At 40.4% G+C, this 25,872-nt stretch overlaps 2 protein-coding genes across 6 annotated transcripts in view; both read right to left on the bottom strand.

Moving 5' to 3' along the window:
- The window catches only part of LOC111862131 (trifunctional purine biosynthetic protein adenosine-3), a 22,206-nt gene extending 12,689 nt beyond the window's left edge, over window positions 1-9,517 (bottom strand). The window contains exons 1-7 of one of the 4 annotated variants that reach the window (XM_023847285.2): window positions 9,416-9,517; window positions 7,518-7,699; window positions 6,912-7,018; window positions 4,660-4,749; window positions 3,314-3,561; window positions 1,861-2,041; window positions 387-600 (exon numbers count right to left, since the gene is read on the bottom strand). In XM_023847285.2, the coding sequence (XP_023703053.1) occupies window positions 387-600; window positions 1,861-2,041; window positions 3,314-3,561; window positions 4,660-4,749; window positions 6,912-6,986 (808 nt within the window). In that variant the 5' untranslated portion in view covers window positions 6,987-7,018; window positions 7,518-7,699; window positions 9,416-9,517. Of the gene's footprint in view, window positions 1-386; window positions 601-1,860; window positions 2,042-3,313; window positions 3,562-4,659; window positions 4,750-6,911; window positions 7,019-7,517; window positions 7,700-9,187; window positions 9,276-9,415 lie in introns of those variants that run through there. The other 3 variants (XM_023847286.2, XM_023847287.2, XM_023847288.2) reach the window with 3 other exon arrangements.
- A 1,111-nt stretch (window positions 9,518-10,628) lies between these two features.
- On the bottom strand, window positions 10,629-24,250 carry LOC111862141 (coiled-coil domain-containing protein 93). Of its 2 annotated transcripts, XM_023847314.2 has the most exons (15): window positions 24,043-24,250; window positions 23,455-23,568; window positions 22,612-22,706; window positions 22,206-22,317; window positions 20,670-20,825; window positions 20,174-20,305; window positions 18,926-18,994; window positions 18,731-18,781; window positions 16,162-16,263; window positions 15,195-15,421; window positions 14,984-15,097; window positions 14,097-14,305; window positions 13,465-13,585; window positions 12,943-13,027; window positions 10,629-11,097 (listed from the first exon to the last, which is right to left on the bottom strand). In XM_023847314.2, the coding sequence occupies exons 1-15, from the start codon at window positions 24,130-24,132 to the stop codon at window positions 10,936-10,938; spliced, it is 1,839 nt and encodes a 612-aa protein (XP_023703082.1). In that variant the 5' UTR covers window positions 24,133-24,250; the 3' UTR covers window positions 10,629-10,935. The 2 variants fall into 2 exon arrangements, with proteins under 2 accessions (XP_023703082.1, XP_033606466.1); XM_033750575.1 differs by lacking the exon at window positions 18,731-18,781.
- Between the last annotated feature and the right edge of the window lie 1,622 nt (window positions 24,251-25,872).

The following is a 25,872-nucleotide window of genomic DNA, read 5'->3' as shown; positions in this document are numbered from 1 at the left end:
TTTTTTGGGGGGGGGGGGATGGTTCCTCCAGAACTACGCTACATGATAGAAGATTGTAATTGTAACCTTCAGTGGATGGGTTAAATAAACGTTTCTCTTCTTCACTACAAATGATTAAGACTATTTTTTCCAGCAATGTCTGTCTCTTACCACTGAATGAGTTTCACGGTAATGTCAGCAATGTATAGTCAGTTACCCTGCAACATACTCCTAGTTTTGTAACAGATCGATGTCAGAATGACCTAATGGCTTGATGTAAATGTTTTGTCAAAACTATCAACTTTGCTTTGAATGTAATACTTTGAGATGTGAGGCTGAAATATAGAACACTTTTAAGATATTATGCGAGACTGGCCTCGTTTTTGTGACCTTGTATGAGATCTTACCTATGAATGGAGATTTCTCCATCTTCAGGCCATTTACTGCTTTCTGGAGGATTGTGTCTGTAACTGCGGCTAAATCAGACTCTGTAATCAGAGGACAGGGGCAGTACGCACCCATACCCCCTGTGTTTGCCCCAGTATCACCATCCATGTGACGTTTGTGATCTTGTGACGGAAGCATGACACTTATATTTGATCCGTCCACAAATGCGAGAACCTACACAACAAAGAAGTGCTTCAGTCATTATACAGACTGCAAATAATGTGATACAACTTTACAAAATTAGTACTCATCCCCTCTTTTTAAATTATATTAATACTGTCCAGTGTTGAAGGTCTGTCGAATCTGAGTCTTCCGTTTCATGATGTCTCGAGTGCGCTTCTACTGGGACATACAGCACAAACACGAAGTCTGCTGATGTGTTCTGTCTGTAACATATGCACCTGAATCTCTTGAACTAAGTACTGGATAAAGCGGCCTCCATAGTCTAGAGGTAACGTTCCCACCTCATGACTTGTGGTACGCGGGTTCAAATACCCGGCGGAGGTCGTCGAATTTTTAAGGGCGGAAAAATTCAGGGAACAAGTCCTCCGGGAGGGACTTTAAGCTGTGTGTCCCGTGTCGTAACTTTACGGCACGTAAAAGAACCTCATATCCCCAAAGGGGATCACTGAGCCAAATTCCAGGACGTTTCCCGCCCAACAATGGCCTCCGATAGATGGGGGAAGCATTATAGACACCGCTAACCAAGTGGCCGAACTCGCTTGCTCGGCGGGACTGATGGTACGCACCATTTATCGGTAGGGTATAGAGACTGGTAGAATATCATAGAGGGAAACACAATAGATCAAACTGGTCGCGGTGCATGGGGAAACCCACCATCTCTAAATAATAATAATAATAATAAGTATTGGATAAGAACAGGACGTCTCACAGCAACAAACCCCAGAATTCGCTAAACATTCCTGCACTTCCAGTCCCCATAAAACACACATTTCTAGTGAATCTTCAAATACTAAATTTAATCAAAATCTGGTAAGTAGTTTTGGAAATGAAACGTTCAGTAAAGACATACCTAGCCTTTACGTCATTTTATGTACTCCATGCAAGAAAGGCATATATTTTATTCACTTGTTCTGTATTCAGCAATACTGTCAGCATTTCAGACTGCAGTGCCAAACAGTAGCACTGTTAACAAATAATAAATTGGAAAGGATGTGAAAGGAAGCAACTGTGGTCCAATTTCAGGTACTACACCAGCATTTGCCTGGAGGGAGTGGGGAAAAGCACAGAATGCAACAAGACAACCTGTGGGTGAGATCTGAAATGGGTACTTCCCAGATTCAAATCAGAAGAATTCCTCTGTGAACCAACTTGCTCCGTGAGAACACAATACAGCAACAAAATAAGACAATCAGGTACCAAGAGCAACATTTCCTGACATCTACTGGAACTCAAATCAAACAGAATACACACCGACACTTCCTCTCCTTCCAGCAGTTCCTCTACGACGACAGTGTTCCCCGCAGCTCCAAATTTGTGATCTGTCAGAATGCTGTCCAGTGCGTTGCATGCTTCCGACTGTGAAGATGCTACCACAACTCCCTTCCCTGCTGCGAGTCCACTTGCTTTCACGACTAATGCCGGGAAACTGGCGCTGAAGAAGAACACAGCAAAAATATTTTGTTGTGTGTTTTCCTGAAGCAGTCATTTGAAACTTTATTTTTTGTCATGCAGTATATATTTATTTGTTACTTACTTTATTTTAGATAGCACTCCCTCACTGTTTAGAGCTAGGGGCTTGGGGGGAAGGGGTTGGCAGCAGCCAGATAACCGAGACACAACACCAAGAGCAAGGTATGCAAGAGGTTTTATGTAATTCAGTAATTTGTTGTTACATCCATGTTAACACATATCAGTGCTGCAGTCTGCATGGTGATGATAACACTGTGGTCTCCTGGGTTGTGACATTGTGTAGTTTTGTGTGTGCATACCAACTCACACACATTCCTGAAACTACATACTGCTACCCTGAAGATGGATGCAGCATGTTCCTCCGAAATGTTGGTAATAATGAAATGGACTATATAGTATCAGGTAAAGGCAGCGCTATAGCTCAAGCGGTTAGTTGCTGGCTTCCCACCGCGGCGGCCCAGGTTTGATCCTGGGTCTGGTCAAGTGGGATCTGTGGTGGACAAAGTGGTGCTGGTGCAGGTTTTCTCCGAGTACTTCGGTTTCCCTTGCCAATCTTCATTCCACCAAATTCTCCAACATAATCACCTGGGGCAGGTACAATAGGCCCATCAGTGGCCGCCATGCCATGTGGACGCAGCTGGACTCCACCCTTCACTAAGCGAAATTAGTGTCAGGTACCAGAAGACGGTAATCTTCAAGTAAAAAGAGTACTTCAAAAGGAGTAAAATTTTCACCTTTCTGCTCACTTCAGAATATGTAACTTTAGTGCCAGATACAAAAGCACCAACTGCTAATTACAGCTTAGCAAACAAACTACATCACGAGGCTATTCATTTCCAGTCATGGCTGGCCAGTTACTGCACAACTCACTCAGCAAGGCAACTGTTTATATTCAAATTATGAAGTGTTCAGGTTTTACCAAGTCTTTGTCTTCAAGTTTATGGATTAAGAAAATAGGCCTGTTTAAATTCAGAATTAACTTCTGAAATTACAAATCCTTTTTCATTTGGGAGGATGCTTTGAACAGGAGACTGACGCATCCTAAGGCCCTATACCTACACAAGACAATATAAATACAGAAAAACATGGGACAGGATCCAATCCCAGTGTTCAAGCAGACAGAGACGGAATGTGCATTAAAATGGTGAAGCCACTGAGACCAGCAGAGGTACCAAAATGGAATGATAATTTATATGTGGAAAATAAATTTGAATGGACTCAAAAGATGTCATACCTTGCAATAAATGCCTTAGCTTCATCAGCCGATGTGAAAGCACCCCATCTTGCTGTAGGAATGTCATGTCTGTCCATAAAACTCTTGGCCCAGTGTTTGTCAGCTTCAATACGAGCAGCCGCTCTGCTTGGGCCAAAACAATCCACTCCATGTGCACGCAACACGTCTGCGATGCCACCTGCTAGGGGATCTTCTGGTCCCACCACTACAAGACTTATATTGTTTTCTTTACTCCATGAAGCAACAGCCTACAAAGAAAACATGTACTCCCAACAAACAGGCATAGGAAAGAAGTTATGAAGTAGTGAGATGGCTCCCCGTTGCTCAGCACACTTCACTTGTTATACTGAAACATGTTCAACCATCGTGAGCTACAAACTGCTTACCTTCAGTACCACCGTTGTGCACCAGAGGGGAATTTATGGGCGGAACAGCCTCTAGGGCTATTTTTGCCTGTCTAAAATTCGTATATAGATCCATAATGCAATAAACAGTAAATGCAATATATGTCTGTCATGATGCAAAGTCTCAGCCTCTAACAGAAATGAGTACCAGGGATCTTCCTGGGGGAAAATGGCGGCCAGTGCATAAGGCTGACAACCTCACTGCCATCTGTGAGCCGACTGTCTATAGAAAATGTGGGAGCTTCAACATCTCACAACCCCACGGGCCTCCACGGCCTGTTACAGGGAAACCTTTACTTTTTAAAGGATGTAAAGTGATCTGAAAGTAACGTAGTGGGTAAAACTGCTAGGAAATTTTTAAATCAGCTGTATGTTAAATTAATATAAACACAGTGGACTGTACAGGCAGCCTGTCATTAAGACCCTATGAATGGAACTAAAAAAATTGCGTGGAACGTCCAGACATAAAAGTGATATAAAATAGCAGCATCAGTTGAATACACTTTGTAGGGCCCAAACCATTTGTAAAAGCCAAAATGCTAGACACAAAACTGGTAACTCTAATACCAGCTGACAGCTGGAAACAAGATCCTTAGAGGTCCATTTGTATATGAAATGAGCGCCCATTGAGAGAAAGCATTCATAACACTGAGAGTTTGATGATACTGAAATACATCTCAAAGGTACAGGCTGCAAGAATATAAACTGCAATGACCTAGCTTAGAAGTGGGTCATATGGTGGACCTTGGAGAAGGAGTAATGAACCTCAGTTATGTTGCTGATATGTAGCAACAGGGAATGTTTTAAGTGAAGAAAATGTAAGCTCAGGGAAGTACTTGTGTCAAAGAGTAAGTCAATTTAAGAGCAAGTGGACTGGTTAAAGGTTTCAGCAACACATATATTTCATAAACATATGGCTTTGACACATACAGTAAAGCATACCTCATAGTCCTTGACATTCAGTGTCACACATGTCACTTTGTTAACTTGAGATATTCCAGCATTTCCAGGACACACATAGATTTGCTTGACCTGAAATCAATAATTAAGCTATCAGAAATGACAACATGAACAAACTACAGTAAGACCTCTGTACAATGAAATTCAATGGGATCAAATATTTCTGTTTCTATGGATGCTGTTTATCACCAATTCTGTTCAACTTGTACAGCGAATGCCTTACCAAGGAAGCTCTGGATGGGCTCGGTGACTTCAAAGTAGGAGGGCAAATTATTCAAACTGTGAAATATGCAGATGACCTTGTGTTAATGGCTAAGGAAGAAACTGTGCTACAGGGCATGATTGATAGACTAATTGAAATTGGAAGGTGCTATGGCATGGAAATGAATGTGGAGAAAACAAAAGTAATGAAAATTTCGAGACAACCAACCCCAGTCACAATAAAGATAGACCAAAAACAACTGGAGAATGTGAAATGTTTTAAATATTTGGGTAGCTTGTTAACAGATGATGGAAGGTGTACTTGTGAAATTAAATCCAGGATTGCCATGGCAAAAGCTGCATTTAGCAAGAAGAAGAATCTTTTTACCAGCAAATTGGACTTAAATTTGAGGAAGAAACTAGTGAAATGCTACATTTGGAGCATAGCTCTGTATGGGGCTGAAACATGGACACTTAGGGCAGTAGATCAGAAACATCTGGAAAGTTTCGAAATGTGGTGTTGGAGAAGAATGGAGAAGATCAGTTGGACCGATTATGTGAGAAATGAAGAAGTGTTAATTAGAGTCAGTGAGCAGAGGAATATCCTACATGAAATAAGAAAACGGAAGGCTAATTGGATTGGTCATGTTTTACGCAGAAACTGCCTTCTAAAAGAAGCTATCGAAGGAAAGATAGATGGGCGGATAGAAGTGACAAGAAGACGAGGAAGAAGACGTAAGAAGATGCTGGATGACCTTGGGGACAGAAGAGGATACTGTCATTTGAAGGAGAAAGCTCTAGATCGCATTAAGTGGAGGAATTGTTTTGAAAGAGACTGTGGACCTGTCGTCTTGACAGATTACTGATGATGATGATGATGATGATGATGTGTTTCCCCCTATACAAGCTATAGAAAACAAAGTAAGCTAAAATTCTTTTATAATTAATTACTTATGATGTTATGTAAAAGAGACATTGAAAATGTAAGTGCAGAAGTATAACTTAAATCATAATGTAGCGGCCTCCGTAGTCTAGAGGTACCGTTCCCACCTCATGACTCGTAGTACGCGGGTTCAAATACCCGGCGGAGGTCGTCGAATTTTTAAGGGTGGAAAAATTCAGGGAACAAGTCCTCCGGGAGGGACTTTAAGCCGTGGGTCCCATGTTGTAGCTTCACGGCACGTAAAAGAACCTCATACCTCCAAAGGAGGTCACTGAGCAAAATTGCGGACGTTTGCCGCCCAACAGCAGTCACTAATAGCTCCGGTAGATGGGGGAAGCATTATAGATACTTCTCAGCCAGTAGAGCCGGTCTCGCTGGCTGGGCGGGACTGATGGTAAGCACCAGTACCGGTAGGATATAGAGGCTGGTAGAAATCATAGAGGGAAGCACAATGGACCACTACAGGTCTCAGTGCATGGGGAACCACACCCTCTCTAATAACTAACTAACTAAATCATAATGTTTATGCTTTCTTAAAAGTACAGTGAAATACATATTATGACAGTTGACATAGTAACAGAAAGAAGTGTAGGTGTAGCGAACGCTATCCATTCTGATCTCTACTACAACATAAATTGTTCAAGCCACTGTCATAATGGCAACTTTCATACATACCCCCTGAAACAATGAAACACAGTTGACAAAGTTGATTGCATTCATGTGGCTCAGGAGAACGTCCAATGGCAGGCTCTTATCAACACAGTAATGAAAATTTTTGTTCCATAAATGTGGGGAAATTTTTGAGTAAGTGAGCCACTGTTAGCTTCTGAAGGGAGTTACACAGCAGCAGCACAAACTCTAAGAATCATTCTCATCTCTACAGTCAGTGATTTATGAACATGACACATTATTGGGACTTTGTCAGATCTTCAGATTTATGAAACTATACAGGCNTTTTTCTTCTACCCTGAAGATGGAGGCGATACGTTCCTCCGAAACGTCGGTTAACACCACATATACACGGTGCCAAATCCCAGAAGACTGCTTTCTTTATACAGGCCTAAGTTAAATGAAACTTTGAGAATCATACCTCTTCTGACTGAGCCAGTTTCCAAGAAATTGCATGTTCTCTTCCACCATTACCAATCACCAAAACATTTGCCATCTTTCCAAATATCCAGACAGCAACAGGATAACCTGCTAACCCAGACAAGAGATGGAGATATATTGCTATAAAGCTGCAATCAAATAGATGTACGCTGTCTTTGCGTCACTAGTGGGAGTGAAGCGAACCAGAACAGAGTTGATTCAACAAACAGATATGAAATAAAGTATTGGCCTTTAACCCTTTGGAGTCAGAAGTTCATTCAAATGATATTGTGTAAGAATTCAGTTCCTACCCCATTCACAACACATCATCTACTTCAGTTGTTGTCTACTGTGGGAATCATGCAAAACATATAAATACACCATCTTGACAAACTGCAAAGCATTTTAATGTTACAATAGGTGATAGTGTGCTTCAGAGGGTTAAAGCACTTACATATTTGCAGGTCACTGCAGACTGCCGAATTTATTAAGCAGGAACTCGGTGAAATTACACTTACATATAGGGTGTAACACAATATACTGCAGGCCAAAGGTCACTGTGTGTGTCAACATGTCTGTTACATATTGTGCAAGTGTTTCAACTCACCAAATAATGAGTCAAAGGCATTAATTCTCTATGGGATTACTTGGAATTACACCCAGATGAGATGTTTGCTCAAATGACACTGCTTCTGCAGACTGCAATTTTCAACGGGTTTTCTCAGTGCTTCCAGGCAGATGTCAGGAGAGTAACTCCAATTAGGCCATGATCGTTTCCTTCCACATCCTCTGCAATCATTATCTACCATCATCCTACCATCTGATGCTGCATGAAGGTATTTTAACATGTCACACCATGAAGACCGGTAAGGTGAGCGGAAGTAAAACTATACAGAGAATTTGTAGGAATGAACTTCACAAAAATTACCATCCCTTAGCACTGTCGGATAATTTTTCTGATCTCATCTTTTAAGGAATCCACAGAAGTACAGTAGTACTACAAAGTAAGTTCCCCATAAAGGAGAGATGGCCCAAGAAAGACATGTGATCCTGTGGATGGTTGGGGTCTTGTTATATAATTCCCCAATGCTATGACATGTCTATGTGGACAAATTTTGTCTGAAAAGAAAGCTTTCTTAATGGAAGGCCTGGACAGTGTAGTGTAACTAAGGAAATTTGAATTTCAGTAGGGAATTCCTGTGAATGTAGCATACTGTGAAACCACATGTGCATTCTGAGATAAATGTCTGTATATTTCAACACTTGGGATAAATGGACATACATGCTTGGGCCATATTTAACATTCACCTCCTGCACACAAGCCTGGATAGGTTCCAGAACTCTCTTAGGCAGAAAGTTGGAGACCATCTGCAGCTAAGTCACCATACCACCCGATTCATCTCAGCTCACTGCAATGTCTCAAAAATTTTAAGTTTAATTTATTTACATTCCGTAAATCCAAGCACAGGTTGACACAGGTTCTAATAATAATTAACATGCATGCTGCATAAGAGAAAGTAACGCTGGCAAATACCAGGGTAAAATTCTGAAATACACAATGTTCTTGGATTGCTCTCTTCTTGCTTTACAAATTCATGAAAGTTTTCTGAAAACAGAACTGAAATGTTGGATTGGAGATTCTTGCAGCGGTGACTATTTAGCCTATTATCATCTGGGATGTAATGCTGTGTAGTTCTGCAGAAATTCACTCTTCCAGAGGAAGATGCTGCCTACATCATCAGGGGGGCAATCTGTTCCTCCAAATGTCTCTGAATCTTTACTGGACTACATGGTATTACATTCCAGAAGGTGGTACCCTTCAGATATGCTCAAAACCTTTTTGAAATTCAGGTAAAATTTCTAATTTTCATACTTTACAGGAAAGTACAGTGGGCCAAGAATATGCTGCTTTGGAGTATACAGCAGGGCTGGAAAGGTTACAACTGACAGTGATCAATCATGTTAAATTGCTTGGGCTCTATCTTTCTGAACCTTTGGAAAAGTCAGCATAGGATGCTAGTATTTTGCACCATGAGATTTAAATTTAAGCAATACCGACTACATCATATTCGCCTGAATAAAGTCGGTTTAACAAAACACCAACATCTACGTAACCCTCATGAATCCAAAAAAGAAAGTAAATATTTCGAGGGGGGTTAGAAACAGTAAAGGAAAAAATCCAGAAGATTAATATGCAGGCGGAAGGGCCGGCAGAGTACAATTCCCAAATTAACCAAGTAGTGCATTCATGCATACAATTACAGAACTTCATCTTACGTTTTCTTATATTACTTTACTGTCTACGTCTGAAAAGATTAATGCCTTACACACGTCCATTTAGCTATTATCGACTTGTAATCGATTCTATTACATCGAAACAAACAATAAGAATGCATAACGGAGACGGATAGCAACGAAGAAAAATATTTCCGTTTCGGTCACACTAAGACCTTAAAAATGTTCGGCAAGTCTAAACAATGCATTATAACAGTTTATTTCGCTTACCATCAACAGCAATCGTATGAGTCTATTAAAAAATTACGAGAACCATAATGTGCACCTCTTGCCTCTCTTAGCCAATTCAACTTTACTTTACCATTAATACCAGTGAACTGAACGACCAGTTTCTGCACTTTCATTGGTCAGCCAAACTTGCCACCATATCACGTGAACGACAAGGGACGAATGAGTTAATTTCATCTTTAAATGCGCGCTAAACTCACGTTTCGAAAATATGGCGAACTCGCAAACCTTGGGTAACTTTTGGGTGCCTGGGAAAAAAGGGAAACTACAAATGGGCGACCGAGAGAGCCTCTCTCACTATAAATGTGTTAACATTTATATAACCTAAAACTACGTTTCATCGTCTCTTATCACTGTCACCACCTAATCCAATAACCATTTTTGACTGCAAAAGGGGTCGGTCCCTAGTACCCACTGGCTGTGGTTGGAAAAATTTCTGACGCCATTACAAGCGATAACAAGCACCTGGACATACTATTCATTCACTGACTTGTTTTACATGGCGTGAAAATAGTTCCCATTTTATACTTGCTGGATTTTTAATTTCTAAACACATTGTTGCAATTCTAGCAACCCTTCCAAATAAAAGAAACCCAAAGTGACTTTGCATGACAATCTAAATCTGTCATTCCTCAGTGCTGAACCTGTTCTGTCCATTACACCACAATACCTGATAGTATGCTTGCAATCCTGGACTTTTCACGACATTAAAAACGAGTAGCTCTGTCTGCATAGTGACAGGCTGAATGACTGAGGAATCATGATTTGACTTTTGGCAGAGCCAAGAGATTTTTCATTCCTCCACAGCATCCAGACCACCTCTGATGCCCACCCAGCTTCCTCAAGATTACAGAAACAACCATTCCCATACAGTGCTGAGGTTAAGAATGGTACCACTATACCTTAACTGCCTCATACATCATGTCATGGCACCTAATTAAGAAAAAGCTGCCTTATCATAAAAGTTAAATACATGACAAACAAATGGTACCACTAGAAAACTGATTATGTTATGACTGCATGCTGACTGTTATATCTTTGTTTTTCATGTTCTTTGGTATATCTTCTAGCAGTATGTGTACAGAACAGGAAATGACAGGAAGTTTAAATTTTCTCACACCAAACTGTCTTTTTCTTTTAATTTGCACACACAATAATTTGCAGCTGATAGGAGTGAGGTCAGAAATAAACTTGATTGGAAAGCATTAATATAACACATTTATTATACAAATATAATCCTACTTTAGCCTTGTAGAGTACGGCCAAATTGACACACAAATATAAAGTATGCAAACATACATATGCAGGCAATGTTACCTAACAAGATACCTCACTCTTGGGAAGCACAACAGACCACTGTAGGTCGTGGTGCAAGGGCTGAGAAGGCCTACTCCTCATACATTCATACCTCACTCTTACAGAATGACTAACATTTCCATCCTTTAGAGAGTATATTTCCATTAACTGAGTAGTATTTGTGACAAACATTTTATGGACAGAAGTTACGTTCCTCGAAGCCGGGCAAGCATAGCTTCATTACGACGGCACTCAATGGTGAGCTGTCTCACAGCGGCCACATACCGACGCTGCTGCTCTACTAATCCCAACAGCTCGTGACTCAACTTGTCTCGGCGCTGATGTTCCTCACTATGCCTGTGTTCTACCTTCAAGGGGCAACAAAGTGCTTTAAGTTACAATTGGGAATACAATGAAATGTTCTTAACATAGTTTTCAGTGAACAGTGCTTACAGTTTGTTGAAACACAGACAACCCCTTCTGAGTGACATACAGGATGGTGCAAAAGTAATGATACAGTTTATGACTACCTGCATACTGTACGCCATGCATTTTAAAAGCAGTTAAAACTGGCTACCACATGGCAGATAAACAGTTCATGTTTCTGATGGACACTGTTGCTTGTAGGATAAATTCACTGGTTAATCAAGTGCTATTGGACTAGCGAACCCCGAAAAAAAAAAGACTTGCCTTGACAACTCACAACTGGACTTAAAACTGTAATGCCACTTTTGCACCATCTGTACAACATTATTAATTGGCAGATCTTGAAATGTGAGTTTACTGATACCGAAATTATTTACTGTCCTGATAGTGCTCTACTAGGAATGTGTTAACCATTCAAATTTAGACGTTTTTGTGTCCGGTTCTCTTAGTGTTAAACTCTATTAAACCTATATTATATGTAAGCATCCTGTTACACTTACACAATATATGACACAAACTCTGTCTTAAATGCAACAATTTATTGTAGTACTGTATTCTATTGTATAATAAATTGTTGCACTTAAGACGGAGTTTGTGTCATATATTCTATTAAACCTCTCAATGCATTGCTTTGGAAGCCATGAGAAGTTCTACTAAAAATTACTTATTTTTGCACAGGTACTGATGTCAGAAATAGGGTCTTACATGAATTCCTTTTTAGGTGGGATTATCTTGATCCTAGTACCTCTATATCTTGCGACAGAATACAAAAGTTCACAATCCATAGAAGTGTTAAGGGAATGGCATTAAGAACAAAAATAAATTACAGTAGGTACTTTAGTTCCTTCAGTGAAAGCCAATATTTCCAAGCGGTAAACTAATGTGTTTGCCTGGACACAAGTGGCAAACAAATTTCAATGGCAACGAATTTCCCTCTCAGTGTTCAGGGGTTGAGATATTTAAATTTGATTCAATTGCCGTTATGTCACGTGTGGCACATGAGCTTTTAGAACAGTTACACCACCATGAGGAGAAATTATTCTTGCATGCAGAGCAGAGGGGCCTGAAAATATGGACCCACCCTCTTATCTGGAAACTGGATTTTAAAAAAGTTTCTACTCCTGAACATGCTGGAACAACAGAGTATTTACTTCTTTAAATCATCATTCAATACTTTAACTATCCTCCTTAAAAATCAGTGTACTAATAATACAACAGCATGCAACAAGTAAACCCCAATAAGTTAGGAAATGAATGCAGGGAGTAAAAATTCTGAAAATTACACTCTTAGGTTTAATTTATTTCAAAACTGTAAAACTTAAGAAAAACTATACTGGACATAACTTTTTGTTTTATTTTTTCCTCCAACATTTTCTTCAAAACATTTCACACTCTGGTATTTAGTGGCTTAGGCCCAAAATGGGCACAGAAACGCATGTACATCTCCATGCAGAGTGCGCATTACTCTTGCCTGATTTGAACCAAAACTGGAATAGGCAGACAAAATTGACAAAAACTGCCCCCAAACTAAATTTCAGTAATATCTACACAGCAATTGTGATGTTGTTATATGCAAACAGCCATATAAGGCAAAGCCAAAAGGTTTATTTTTGCAGTTTTTTGTTGATAATGTGCAAAAAAAAAAACTGAAACCATATACTCTCAGGACTGGATTTAAACCCCAACCCTTCCCTTGTTGTCCTCATTATCACAACTCAGGCACTTGGTCAGTGTCCATGGGTACCATGTTCAGAGAAATAGTTGGGTTTATTCTCACTGGTACTCACTTTCACTTTGTTTTGCTTGATGCCCTCAACAATAGCGTCAAATTGCTTCATAAACTGCTCTTTACCACTTGTCGACGACATGGCCCTTCAAAACAAAGAATACCACAATTCTAATTGGTCTATATATACACAGCAGAACAACATGAGTGTTACCGTTTGTATCTTAACCCAGGTACAAGACTGTATGAGGAGAAGACTTCACAATGATTTGAAGTGATAGTTTCTGTGTTGAGATCTGTTGCCAGGAGATGACTAGCGGAAACTGAGAATCCTAGTGTGTGTGTGTGTGTGCAACGGTGAACTGGAGAGTGTGTGAATCACCGATAGCGCTGTATTGATTGTAATTAAGAGAGACTGTTACCTAAGTGTAAATAAATCCAATGATCCGATCTATAACCCGTTATTCATCATGCATGCCCCCTTACACGTGAAAATACAAACTGCTCTTGCAGAATTCTATAGGAAATGTAAAACCTCTTTTTTGATAAGGCAACCGTGCAGTGAACATTTACTGGCACTCACTCTGTGTAGTTGTCCAGGATGGAGTTCAGTAATGTTAATTCTTTGCTTAAATATAACTTCTTATCATCCAGTGTGTTGTACAAAGTATAAAACTGTTTGGTCTCCTTATGTTTGGCAGCCACTGAAAAAGAAAAAGGTAACCAAAGAATAAAAGATGGAATATTTAGTTCAGATACACTAAACTGCCATCGCAGAAAATAATTATATTGAAAATGAGCAAACTATCAATCTTATTTGTTCTTAGGTTACAGTCTTTTGGATGGTGACACCATGTAGTCTGGTAGCTGTAACACAGCACAAAACCAAAATGTGAGCATAGCACCAGTATAGTGTGAGTCAGTCCCTCTTCAAAAATAAATTTGAAGAACAAGGGACCCCAGCTTCAGAGCTGCACTATTGCTGTTCCCCCTCCCCTCTTACTATGCTGCAGGTTCAGCTCATGAGGCATCCCAGTTCCTTCTGAACACTTTTATGCAGGGACTATACTGAACATACCAAAAGCTAACTCAGAGCAGAGATGTTACAGTGTGCACGGATATCAATGAAATCACTTGTGAAGAATCTTAATTTCAAGAGCAGATTTAACAGCCAGCATCACAGTTATCACTGAAGGTCTGTAACTTAGCGCCTACCCTGATTATAAAGTTCTAAGAACCGGCGCTGATACTGTGCCAGCTCCGCACGACCCGGTACCTCATCCAGTTGCCTCTGCAGTGTAGCAATTGATCGGGTTCGTTTAGCCAGCAGAAGACGTAGTTTCTGAACACGATCTTGTTCCTCTTCAAACTGTATTGACACATTATCAGTGTCATTATCTGGTGTAGCACTCTCCTGTGCATCCCTGCAGTGGAAACAGGGAGAACGAATTGTACAGACATCACACACGGAAGTAGCCACAATAATTTCCTCATTAGAGACATGCAAACGTATCTGCTGGATACAACTGTGGGGCATATAGTCATTTAATATTAAAAAATGGCAACCTGAGGAAATGAACTTGCAACAATACAAACAGATGAACTAGCGTCTGGAAATTAGTTGCCTAATACCATGTGACAACAATGTACTGTCTAATTTTATAGTCTTCTATAGAGTTTACTGAATTTTGATGTATTTTATCTGTTGGAGATGACATGAAACAGAAAATTCAAGTTTGGCATCATCTGGGTCTAGCGATTTTAAATCTCCTGGCACCATAGGTGCTGGTAGCCATAATTTAGTTTGGGGGGGCAACAGCGCTGATGGAACAGAGTACTTGGCCAAATACACTGTGCGCATGGCCAGTAGACGTTAACACAAGGATTATGACTTACACTGACGCTGAGAATAAAATCAGCCAAACAATGCTGGCAAAAACAATGACATTTGTTTTAAGAGGCTGTAAGGTATAGTGAGAGTTTACTATAATTTTCAGTGCAGCTGAATTTTTGTTAAATGAAATATGTCTGCAACATTCTACAAGTCCCTCTATGCTTAACAGACACATTTCTATACAAAAAGATGAAACAGTGGCACTCACTTGACCAGCTTCTGCAATTTCCCAAGTTCCAATTTGCACTGATCTCGGAACTGCACATCCTGCTGCTTCAGGCTCTCATCCAGTACCACAAGCGTCTGCAGCTTTTGCAATATCCTGCACAAAACAAAACGAACAAGTTGACACACAGAGGCTTCCTTCCTTATCACTATCATCCTGTCTGCACTACCACTTTCACATAAATACACCATACCCTTGGTTTTCCTCAGTCTCCAAAGACTCCATGTCTTTAAGCTCCTTGTCCACCTGCTCGCGAACTGCACACACCTGTCGCAGCTGCAATGACTCCTGTTCAATCGCTGTCTCCAAACATGCCCTCTCCTTCTTCAGCCTCAGCTCTTGTTCCGTGAGGGCAGCCTTCTGTTTGCCCAGTGCTGCTAGGGCTCTCGCATGACTAGACGGAGAGGCGCCTCCTTTACCCTGCTCAAGGATTGCAAACACTGAATGTCACATGGCAGTGGCCACCTATGCTGCAAATGGTCAAGTCTAATTGCTGATGTGGCTCAAACCCAACACACCTCATCAGTGTTAATACCCTAGATATTCTCTATTATGCTCTCTCTAAATTTTATTCTAAACACAAGGTTTAGAAGCTGGTTCCATCGCTGGGCAAAAAGGGGGCGACCAGTGTGATGTGGTCACTGGAATGAGACAGTCTCAACCACTGGGCAACTTTGACTATTATTACAAATATTCATCACATAGAAAGAAGATAATGAGAAACCTAATAAAGCCTGAATTCAGCCTCTTATATAAAATATGAGTTACACCTGAGCACCACAAATCCAAATTAAATTTGGGTGACATCTTTCAACACGGAAACCCCACAGTACCAACTACCATCGAAATGTGTTTACTAGCATCAGTGATGACATGTGCCTGCACAGATGAACATGATTTTCCCACTGCGTCTTCAGTTTGTGCAAAACTGTCAAAGGTGATGATACATTCCACTCTGATCTTCCAAACAGTCCTTCTCACAGGGCAGTCAAATAAAAAGAAAATCTGTTTGCTTGGAACTCCTATCCATGTCTACATTCAGACCAAAAATATCAGCGCTCAATTACAACAAACACTGTGCACCCATTTTGTCAGCAGTTCATATAGGGAAATCAAATTAATAAGATATAAATTGTGTACAGAACTCAGAAAATACTTACTTCTAGCTCAGCTTGCAATTCTGCGTATCGTTCGGCTGCTTGAGCAATTTCCTGAGCTTGCAAGCTCACAATATTACCAACAACGCCTGCAGTCAGGCGGCCCTGCAAACAGAAGTGGCAGTCAGCTTCCTACATCTGTACAGTATTATACGATGGCTGTTTCTTACATTATTTAATAATTCTGATTCAACTGCTGAGGTTACAGGGTACCAAATATGGTACTTACTTACTCATGGATCTGAGCCCTTCTCGAGGAGCCGCCAATTCTGCAGCTACTCAAGAATTTCCCAGCATTTTATGGAACCCGAATGTTCATCATTCATCAAGAGCCCTCCACTGGTCCCTATCCTGAGCCAGATCTATCCAATCCATACCATCCCATCCTATCTCTCTAAGATCCATTCTAATATTGTTCACCCACCTACGCCTTGGTCTTCCCTGTGGTCTCTTTCCTTCTGGCTTTCCCACCAATATCCTATACGCATTCCTCGTCTCCCCCATTCGTGCTACATGACCTGCCCACCTCATCCTCCTTGACTTGATCATTCTAATTATACTTGGAGAAGAGTACAAGTTATGAAGCTCCTCATTATGCAGTTTTCTCCAAACTCCTGTGACTTCATCTCTCTTTGGTCCAAATATTCTCAACACCCTGTTCTCAAACACCCTCAGTCTATGTTCCTCCCTTAATGTCAGAGACCAAGTTTCACACCCAAACACAACCACAGGCAAAATTATTGTTTTGTATATTCTAATTTTTATTCTTTTGGACAGCAGATGAGAAGACATTGGTTTCAAGGTGAACATAAATGATAAGTAGGTGAGAATTTTGAAGGGGGTTATCCTGAAACATCTGACAGTGCTGATGAGAGACAGAGAAAAAACACGAAATTGTCAGTCAAGGCCTGCATTCCTTCTAAAATATTATACACCAACTTACTCAGTTATGCACTTAAACTTATTTGCACAGGTTCATATGATTTTAATCCCTGTATGTCTAATGGAAGGAGTATTTTATGTATAACTTACATATACTTATTTGTATGTAATTTATTTTATAAACTGAGACACATAATACAAGTAAAATGTCTATGTGACGAAGTCCCAGGAACCACTACCTCTTATTCATCACTTGCTAAGGACCTGTTGCTCACTTTAGATTTCTTAACATAAATTGTATTGAAACCAGAGAATTCATCTCTTTCTTACATCATTCATCCTCAACACTCTGACACCGGAAGTTCATCTAAACAATACCTATATAAATTCAGTTCCCCTTCATAAGAAATCACTGCCTCCTTTACAACCACCAACTACAGAACTTCAGGAACACAGTGACCATTTACTCACACTGTGCAGGCAAAATGCAGGATTTTTTCTAACATTAAAGCAGGTAGCATAGGTAGCAACAATGGTTTAAACAAATCCTTACTTCACATGCGTGTAATTCCATGCATATTTGTTACAACAAAAACAAAATCTGGTAACAATTACTATGCACAGGATGCCCCAGAGTGAATGTGACAACACAGTCCTGTTGCACTCCACACACCGGCTGCCACAGAGAGCGCGTTAACATTTCAAATTGCATTCTGCTACTGTTGGCATTAAAAACAGATCGCACTGCAGCAGTATCCATATGTAAATGACACAAGTAGGGAAAACGAAAAATTAGCAATGCTGTCAGTACTTGAGGCCACAGAGAGTCAAATGGTATGACCTTCACAGCACAATACACAAACTGGAAGGATGTGGCCATGGCTGATTTGAGGCGCCGTCCTGCTATCTGCATGGAGGGACCGAGGAAAGCCAATAGAACTCAGGCAGAACAGCCAGTATCTGGACTGAGACTTGAACCCAGGACCTCCCAACCATGAAGCAGGAGTGCTGGTCACTGCCCTTCACAGTCAGAGTGGGCCCAATCCACTGGAAGTGTCACTTGCGGAATATACACGTTCTGCAACTTACAGCCCAGCCATGTTTAGCAGGTTGCAGTATGTCAGAGTAAGGAAATTATCAACAGGAATCCAAGGGATCTATCTATTGACATAGGGGATGTAATGTAATATTTTGTTCTGCCCCGGTGCGTCAGCATCTGACCTCCAACTGCTAACTGAGACACAGGTTGGGTAAGCTAATGACAGTGTCAAACAAATACTGTCATTCCATTACAATTATGAAATCACTGACTGTCACTAGCTCCACGGAACAGAATTCTTCTTGTGAAGCTGACTGTCACTAGCTGGTCAAGAAATTCCTGGTCTATTATGGAACAGAAGGTTTGTTACCACATTCACAAGACCCTACCACTGGACCCTATCCTAAAACACTTCAACCCAGTCCATATCCTCATACCTAACTTCCCTAAAATCCATTTTAATAATATCCTCTTACCTATGCCTAGGTCTCTCAAGAGGTCTCTTCCCTTCATATTTTTAGAGTAAAATTATAAACATATTTATCGTTTCCTCATGCTTGCTGCATGCCCAGCCCATCTCATCATCTTAACAATAAAGTAGTTGGTGAAGTGAAGCACAGAATTTAAAAAGACAATGCTGTGAGAATGTACCTCCTGCTCTGCCACGTGTGCCATGTTCTTCATCAGGGTCTGAATTCGCTGCTGTGAATCATGCACAAAACACACAGGTTACTTACTCTCACTGAAACATAGCTCTAATCAAACAGCAAACAAAATTAAAACACACCCAACAAATAAAAATTAAAGTCATTTTTACAAAGAGCACAACTTCAACGAGTGATGTACCTCCTCCAACCTCTGTGTCTCCTGTACTTCTGGGAAGATCTGCTCACCGTTCTCCTCCCCTCTCTCTCCCTAAAATGACAAACGCAATATTTCTAAAGATCACAACATAAGCATAAGTGCCAAATGATGTTATGGGGCCATTTCTGTAGGGTTTCAAAGTAAATTATATTTTATATGATATAACTCCGTCCTAAGTGCAAACTATATTCATAGGTCTTTCGTTTTTTCTTCTTTACACACTACATGTTTCGGCCCCAAACGGCCATCATCAGGTGTATACACTCGCGTATCTGTTACACTGCACTTATTTATAACATTTTAAATTTAAAGACATAGGTCTTCCTGATTAGCACTTATAAAATCTTCGGTTCTAATTTGAAATCCTTTAAACATTTTTTCTAAATTTTAATTTTAAAAATGTCAGGGTTATTCGCTCTATGTCTATAGTGATGCAGCGGCTTCTCCTTGTTTCTAGTATTGTATAGGTGTTATCTGTAATATACAAATATTCGTATTACTAATAATGTACGTAATGTTTTCTTATGTGTTTATACTGTTATTTGTACTTACTCTGTGTAGTCTTCTTGTGTGCATGCCGCTGCCGAAGATTTTATAAGTGCTAATCAGGAAGACCTATGTTTTTAAATTTAAAAAGTTATAAATAAGTGCAGTGTAACAGATACGCGAGTGTATACACCTGATGATGGCCTTTGGAGCCAAAACATGTAGTGTGTAAAGAAGAAAAAATGAAAGACCCATAAATATAGTTTGCGCTTAGGACGGAGTTATATCATATATCGTATAAAGTGCAACAGCATGCTTAAATATAATATTGTAAATTATATTTTTTGCATATTTATTATGTCAGCTTCATTTGCAGAGCAACACTGGTACACTATGAAACATTACAAAAGGGCCTATTTTGTCTTTGTACATTGGTTATACCTTTTCAATACTGTCATGTCTTACTTCTATATTTTTAATTATTTAATATTTATATTTTTTCATTTTTGTTTTCTTTAACTCCTTCTGGAGAAGTCGTCAGTCACTCAGTTACTCAAAGTGTCATTAAATAAACTTAAAAAAAATATTTCATTAGAGCAGTTGAGGTCCTTGAATGTTAAAGTTACTGTGTATATTAAATTGATTAATCCTTATCATGCAGGAGTATGGACTCATGTGGCCATAATGATATTAACATTAATGATGCAAAGCAATGGGCCATGTGTGTGCAGAGAAGTAACTTACAGGTTCTGCTGCGGCAGATACGGCAACGGTGCGGCTGTAGCCATACTCTAGGAGGGTGCTCTGAACGCAGGACTCTTCCTCTTCAGGTGGAGCATCCTTCCGGCGAAAGTGACGCTGCGGTCGATAAACTTCCTATGAAAGCACATAAGAGTACACAGTGAATCAAAGGACTTATTACTTACTAATTTAAGTAGTGTTAATACTACTAACAATTTCTTAACGAAGGTCTCGAACATATCAGAAAGCTTTTGTGTGGTAGTGGCACAGATGTTCTTGAGTACAAAAATATTTTAACCCTTCACAGTTGCAAGTGTGGTCCACATGTGATGGCATCCTGTATACATCAAAGGAGGAACTTGGCTAACGGCTGCCATCTACTTTCCCAGCACTTCCTGGTACTCTTATCCATTGCACAGTGTCAGCGCACCAATTCTGCACGCCTGTGGCAGTTTCAATGACCACCACTAATCCAGCAGATACTGGTATTTACGCTCACCTTGATGGTAAGGATGTTTCGCAGAATGTTTTCTTGCTGTGTCATCACTCGCTGCTTTTCAACCAATGGACATAACTTATTGAACTGGCTCACACCAAATGACTGAACAAAATGGCCCATCTCCTCTCTGGTCTCCACCGATCTTTTCACAAGCCACTGTAAAGATACATGGAAGTTGTCATTTATTCTACACCACCCAAAGAAACACTGCGGTCTCTAACGAGGCCAAGACAGACACCAGACTGAGTGGACAGCCAATGTGTGGATGTGCACTGGCTCTAGACGATTCAGGCAACACCTACACACAGGGATATCAGTTTGTAAAGTCTGTATGGGCACATCTAACTCCAGTCCTACTTATCACTCAGCTAGACAAGGAACTGCCTGCCTTTTTTTATATGTAGATCATCCAGAAAGTAAACGCCGACTGGTGATTAAAATTAAAACATTTCATTTCACATCATAACTACAGACCTTATAAAACCGAAATTAACAGCCGTGGGGATTTGTTGCGTTGACCATGCAACACCCTCTATCCACAAAAGTTGGCACTAAACTTTGGCGACAAGTGGCGGTCGCTCGGTCGGTATAATTCGCTTCCGGACTAAAATCACAGAGTTTTTTTTTGCTACAGACCTTCAATAATTTTTCTATAAACCCCATGAAGATTGTGTGACAAGTTTCTGTACTGCCTGCATCATAGGCATCTGCTGCTAGTCCACTGAACCAGTGTTTAACTGTCTTATTCACTTCTTCATCAATACCCATGTGTGTGCTGCCCAGAAACTGCTTCAAGGGCGTGAACAAGTGAAAACCACTTGAAGCCAGGTCCAGACTGTAAGAAGGGTGGATAAAATGTCCCAGGCAAAGACAGCAAGCAGTGCATGTGTGCTAGCGGTTTTTACTTTCTGTATGACTCTCGTTGAACCTGAAGGTTCATCAATGTGTTCACAACAGTCCAGCACTGGTCCTTTTCCAGAGTCAGATTAATTCAATTCATCCTCCCAACATATTTATCTACGACCTCTTCCATCTAGGTTTTCAGGTCAAGACTTTATAAATTTTTCATTTCGCCCATGCATACTACATGACCAACCCCACCACATCCCCATCATTTGAATACATTAATAACATTTGGAGACGAGTACAAATTATGAAGCTCCTAATTATGCAGTTTTCTCCACCCTCCTGTCACTGCCTCTCTCTCGCTCCCACACATTATCCTCAGCACCCTGTTCTCATTCTATGCTCTCCCTGGGAGGGGCCAGCTATCCACGGAACAAACTGCATACGAGCACAACTGCAGACCGATATGACAAAATGACTACAAGAGCTAAATAAATGTAAAGAGCAACAAATCAGTTTTCTGTTTATGGTAAAAACTGCTTATAATCTACATTAACATTACAGTTTCCTGCGATGTCGTGCCGAGTACTTTGGTGGGCAGACAGGTAGCAACGTCTGAGCTCTGTCATCTTCACGTCACAGTGTCACACACAACTCATCATAATCGCACAAGCCCGACCACTTACTTACTTGTATGACTGGAAAGATGTGAATGAAATCAAGGCCCTGTATCTGATGGGGCTCGATGCGGTGCGGACACTTCATCTCAGGTAGTACAGCTACTATTTTCTCTGTAAGAGCACTGCAAACAGAACACAAGATCATGATGGCTACAGATTCTTCCAAGGCCTCATTAATCCACAACATTCATCAAAGAACAGTCTTCCAGACATTAAGTTTCACTGTCCCACTGAAACTGAAATCTTGAACGAGGGGCGTTCTGATGCACATTACCAGAGCATGGAGCAAGAGAGACAGAACTTCATGCTAAGAGTTGATTGTTGTGTGAACTGTGTGAAGACTCCAAGATGCCCCACAGCTCTACTCTGTGTGTTTCCAGAGAGCATAACAGAAGATAAATAAAAACGGTACATACATTTTCTGTCCAATTGTGAGATTTTCATGGAAGAGAAGGTCCACATCAACATCAAAATTGCAAGTCTCAATGCACCATGTCATTCCTCCAACAACCTGCAAAAAAAGAATTTCTTATCAACTGTGCAAGCTACTGAGTGCAAGCAAATAATAATAAGTAAAGAAAAACTGACAGAAGCGTCACAGAAATATGATACGTGCTTCAAACTCTGGTGACATGAGGGCAATCTGTCTCCAAACCAGATCCAAAACCTTAATATATCTGGAGAGAATTTTAAGAATTCCTCTGTCAAGAAACAGTGTACAGTGAAACATCATCTTCTCTCACAATTATGGCACAAGAAACCAGGAACAGATTTCAAAAGACATGACATAGGAACATCACGCAGTCAGTATGCCTGTTTCTACTCTGGATTTTACTTCTATGATGTCCCCTACAATGAAGCCAGCCAACTCCTCCACCTCATTGTGATACTACTAAAGGGGTTTGTTGCACTGGCAGCAAGTGTTACCCACACATACTGGTATATGTCAGCACTAGGTAGCTCTGGGAATCACAGTGATAAGTCTCTGTATCACACAAAACCATGAAAAATACAGATATAAGTGAGCTGGCCTCACAAGTAAAAATGGAAAGATTTAAAGCATTCAGTACACTAAAGAGCAAAACTGTAATTATTCCTCTGGTAGCACACAGTGTGATTTGCTGGTACAGTACTGAGAAAGCCAGCTCAAGCAATAATGGTTCTGACTTGTACTTGCTTGCATCATCACACAGTTTTATATACACAGCATTGATCCCAAATTTCAAAGGTCGTAAGGTTCATCACTAACTACAAGTTACCTTGTCAAATGATGAAAGGCCCTTGATACGAGCTCTAAAATAGCCTGCAGCCACAAGCAGATCAACAATTTCTTGTAATTTAACTTTCTGTTCTTCATCTTCTCGCACTTCAACCTATCAAAAGAAGAAAATGCATTTGCTATATGACAGACATGTCAGGCTGACTGGCCAGTAAAATCATATCCCTACAAATGGTGATCACTGGAATCAGCACATGGAAGGTCAGTGTTGGGGTTGAGGTCTGTCTGTGTTACCTTCACTGTATGCTACCCAGTACATGGGTTACTTTCTAATATAACGAACACATACAAAAGCGCTTGCATAATGCACACTACTGCTTCATATACGGACTCCATGAGGTGCTGGGGGGGGGGAATAAAATACTTAATATTTCATTCTTTTTTTCAGACTGAAGCACTAAAACCAAATATAATAAAAAAATAACCCCGGTAATTAAATACATAAATTTTATTTGCATCGTAACATATACTCGTATATATTTAAAATTCAAAACATTAACAGGAACCTGATTAAATACCTCAATAGGGATATAAAGCAAGAGCTCCTCTTAGATTATCTCTTAGTTACCTCAACTTCTCTTCCATCAGCATCTATTCGTGTTGACAGTTTCGAAGTATTTCTAGAACGTGGAAACAATACATTCCCAACTCCTGACATTTTCTCCCTCTGCGATTTACAAAAGACTGGTTGCTAAGAGATACTTAACATTTCACATTTTCAAATGTCAAACACAAACCCATGACCATATCACTCGGATCCCTCGGATCAATTCGGATTACCAACCCCTGTACATAAATGTGCGACGTGCATTTCACTAATATCGATTGATGTGCTATCTATCATAAGGTAGCAATACTACATTGGCCGGGTTGTCTATGGTAGCTGCGGGCTTCAGTCGGTAACGGTCGGTAACACGACTGTCTTCTGCAAGGCTCACTCGGCCGCGAATATATGAATTTGTTCTGGGATCACCGTACAGGAAGAACACGATGTCTCCATTTTCAGGGCAAAATGGTGGGGTTGAGGATAAGCAGTACACTCCATAAAACGTCAGCAAACTTTTACATATGGTTCGATGTACACTTCACACTAACGTCTTACATCCTTCTATATTGGTGCCTCAAACTGGATGTACAATATGGGTAAAGTAATTAAGCATTATGCATCAAGACATTTGGGGGACCTTGTCCCTTGATGGAGGTGAGTGGTGAGCTTCACACCCTTGCCGTTTTACCCCTGGATGTCCATTGGATAGGTTACTGGGTGGGCTCCAGTCAGTCTGGCCACTGTGGAGAAGAGAAAAATCTTGCCGCTTCACAGAATCGAACCCTGGATGTCCAGGCTGCAGCTTGTTGCCAAACCGGATATGATGCATGCATCTCAGACGTTATTTAAGTGACTCAAACTGCATGCAGGTGCCTCAGACCTTAAGTAGCTGTCTGAACTTTAGTGTGGGTGCCTTCACTCTACGTTAGTGTCCACATTTCTATATGTGTATTAAGCTATATATAGGTGTCTCAAAGCTGTTTCAAATTGCATGCATACGTTTCAAACTGCACATAAATGTCTCCAGTGATAAGTAAATGACTTGATTTGGATATAGGCACCTCAGGAAGTAAACTGGCGTCTCAGACTCTACATAATATCATAAACAGTACACATGTCTCTTAAACTGTGCACTTGTCTGAAAGTGCATGTAGGTACCACAGACAATAGATATACAGGTGTTTCAAGTGGACGAATATGAAGATTTCTCTCTGGTTCCTCCAGATGCTGTTACTGGGCAAAGGTTTCTCTCATCCATGAGCACCAAGTGAATTAATGGAATCAGGACATGCCAATCAAATAATTAAAATACCTTAATACTTCGAATACAAGACACCCTCAACCAGTTTTTGAATGTGGATTTTAGGGGGGAAAAAAATGTATAAAATTTGCATCCTATATTCAAAGTAAATGGCGTTACTGTTCTATGCTTTTAAATTGTTCTATTTAGCATCAATGACATGTTTTTCAGGTATAGTGAGAATGTGACTGTAAGTTTCTCAGAAAATTCAGCTAGTGCTTCTTCAAATGAAACTAGCAGTGTCTCTGTACAAGCAGAATATTAATGAACACGACCAAAAGTTTTGTGTTGGCTGTAGCGGACAGGATTACTTCATACTCACGGCATCTCAGCACCTATAAACTGAAATTATTTAATGTGACGTATCTTGATCCTCACACATCTTTCTCAGGGTACAAAGCTATACATGAAGAGACCCTACTTGTTTGCACCAGTAGCAATCTGCTGTTCTAATTCACGCTTCCTGTGGGCACTCGTGCTCCTGTGCAAAGGATTGGCTCACATTCTGACAGAGGTGATGGTAACCTCACAAAGCTTCACTTTCATTGACC

The sequence above is a fragment of the Cryptotermes secundus genome, unplaced genomic scaffold (genome assembly GCF_002891405.2).
Source record: "Cryptotermes secundus unplaced genomic scaffold, Csec_1.0 scaffold770, whole genome shotgun sequence".
Taxonomy (NCBI): domain Eukaryota; kingdom Metazoa; phylum Arthropoda; class Insecta; order Blattodea; family Kalotermitidae; genus Cryptotermes; species Cryptotermes secundus.
Note: the sequence above shows the minus strand (reverse complement) of the source record. Positions and strands in the feature narration are given on the sequence as shown.

Bases quoted from the DNA above. Each gene is read 5' to 3' on its own strand.
- LOC111862141 (XM_023847314.2), bottom strand. From the start codon at position 24,132: ATGTCAGGAGTTGGGAATGTATTGTTTCCACGTTCTAGAAATACTTCG. The intron at 16,264-18,730 runs GTACATTCTCAC...TTCTGTTTGCAG, and splicing joins CACACGTGGCAGAGCAGGAG to GGCCGCCTGACTGCAGGCGT. The intron at 15,422-16,161 runs GTAAGTATTTTC...ATCCTTGAGCAG, and splicing joins AATTGCAAGCTGAGCTAGAA to GGTAAAGGAGGCGCCTCTCC.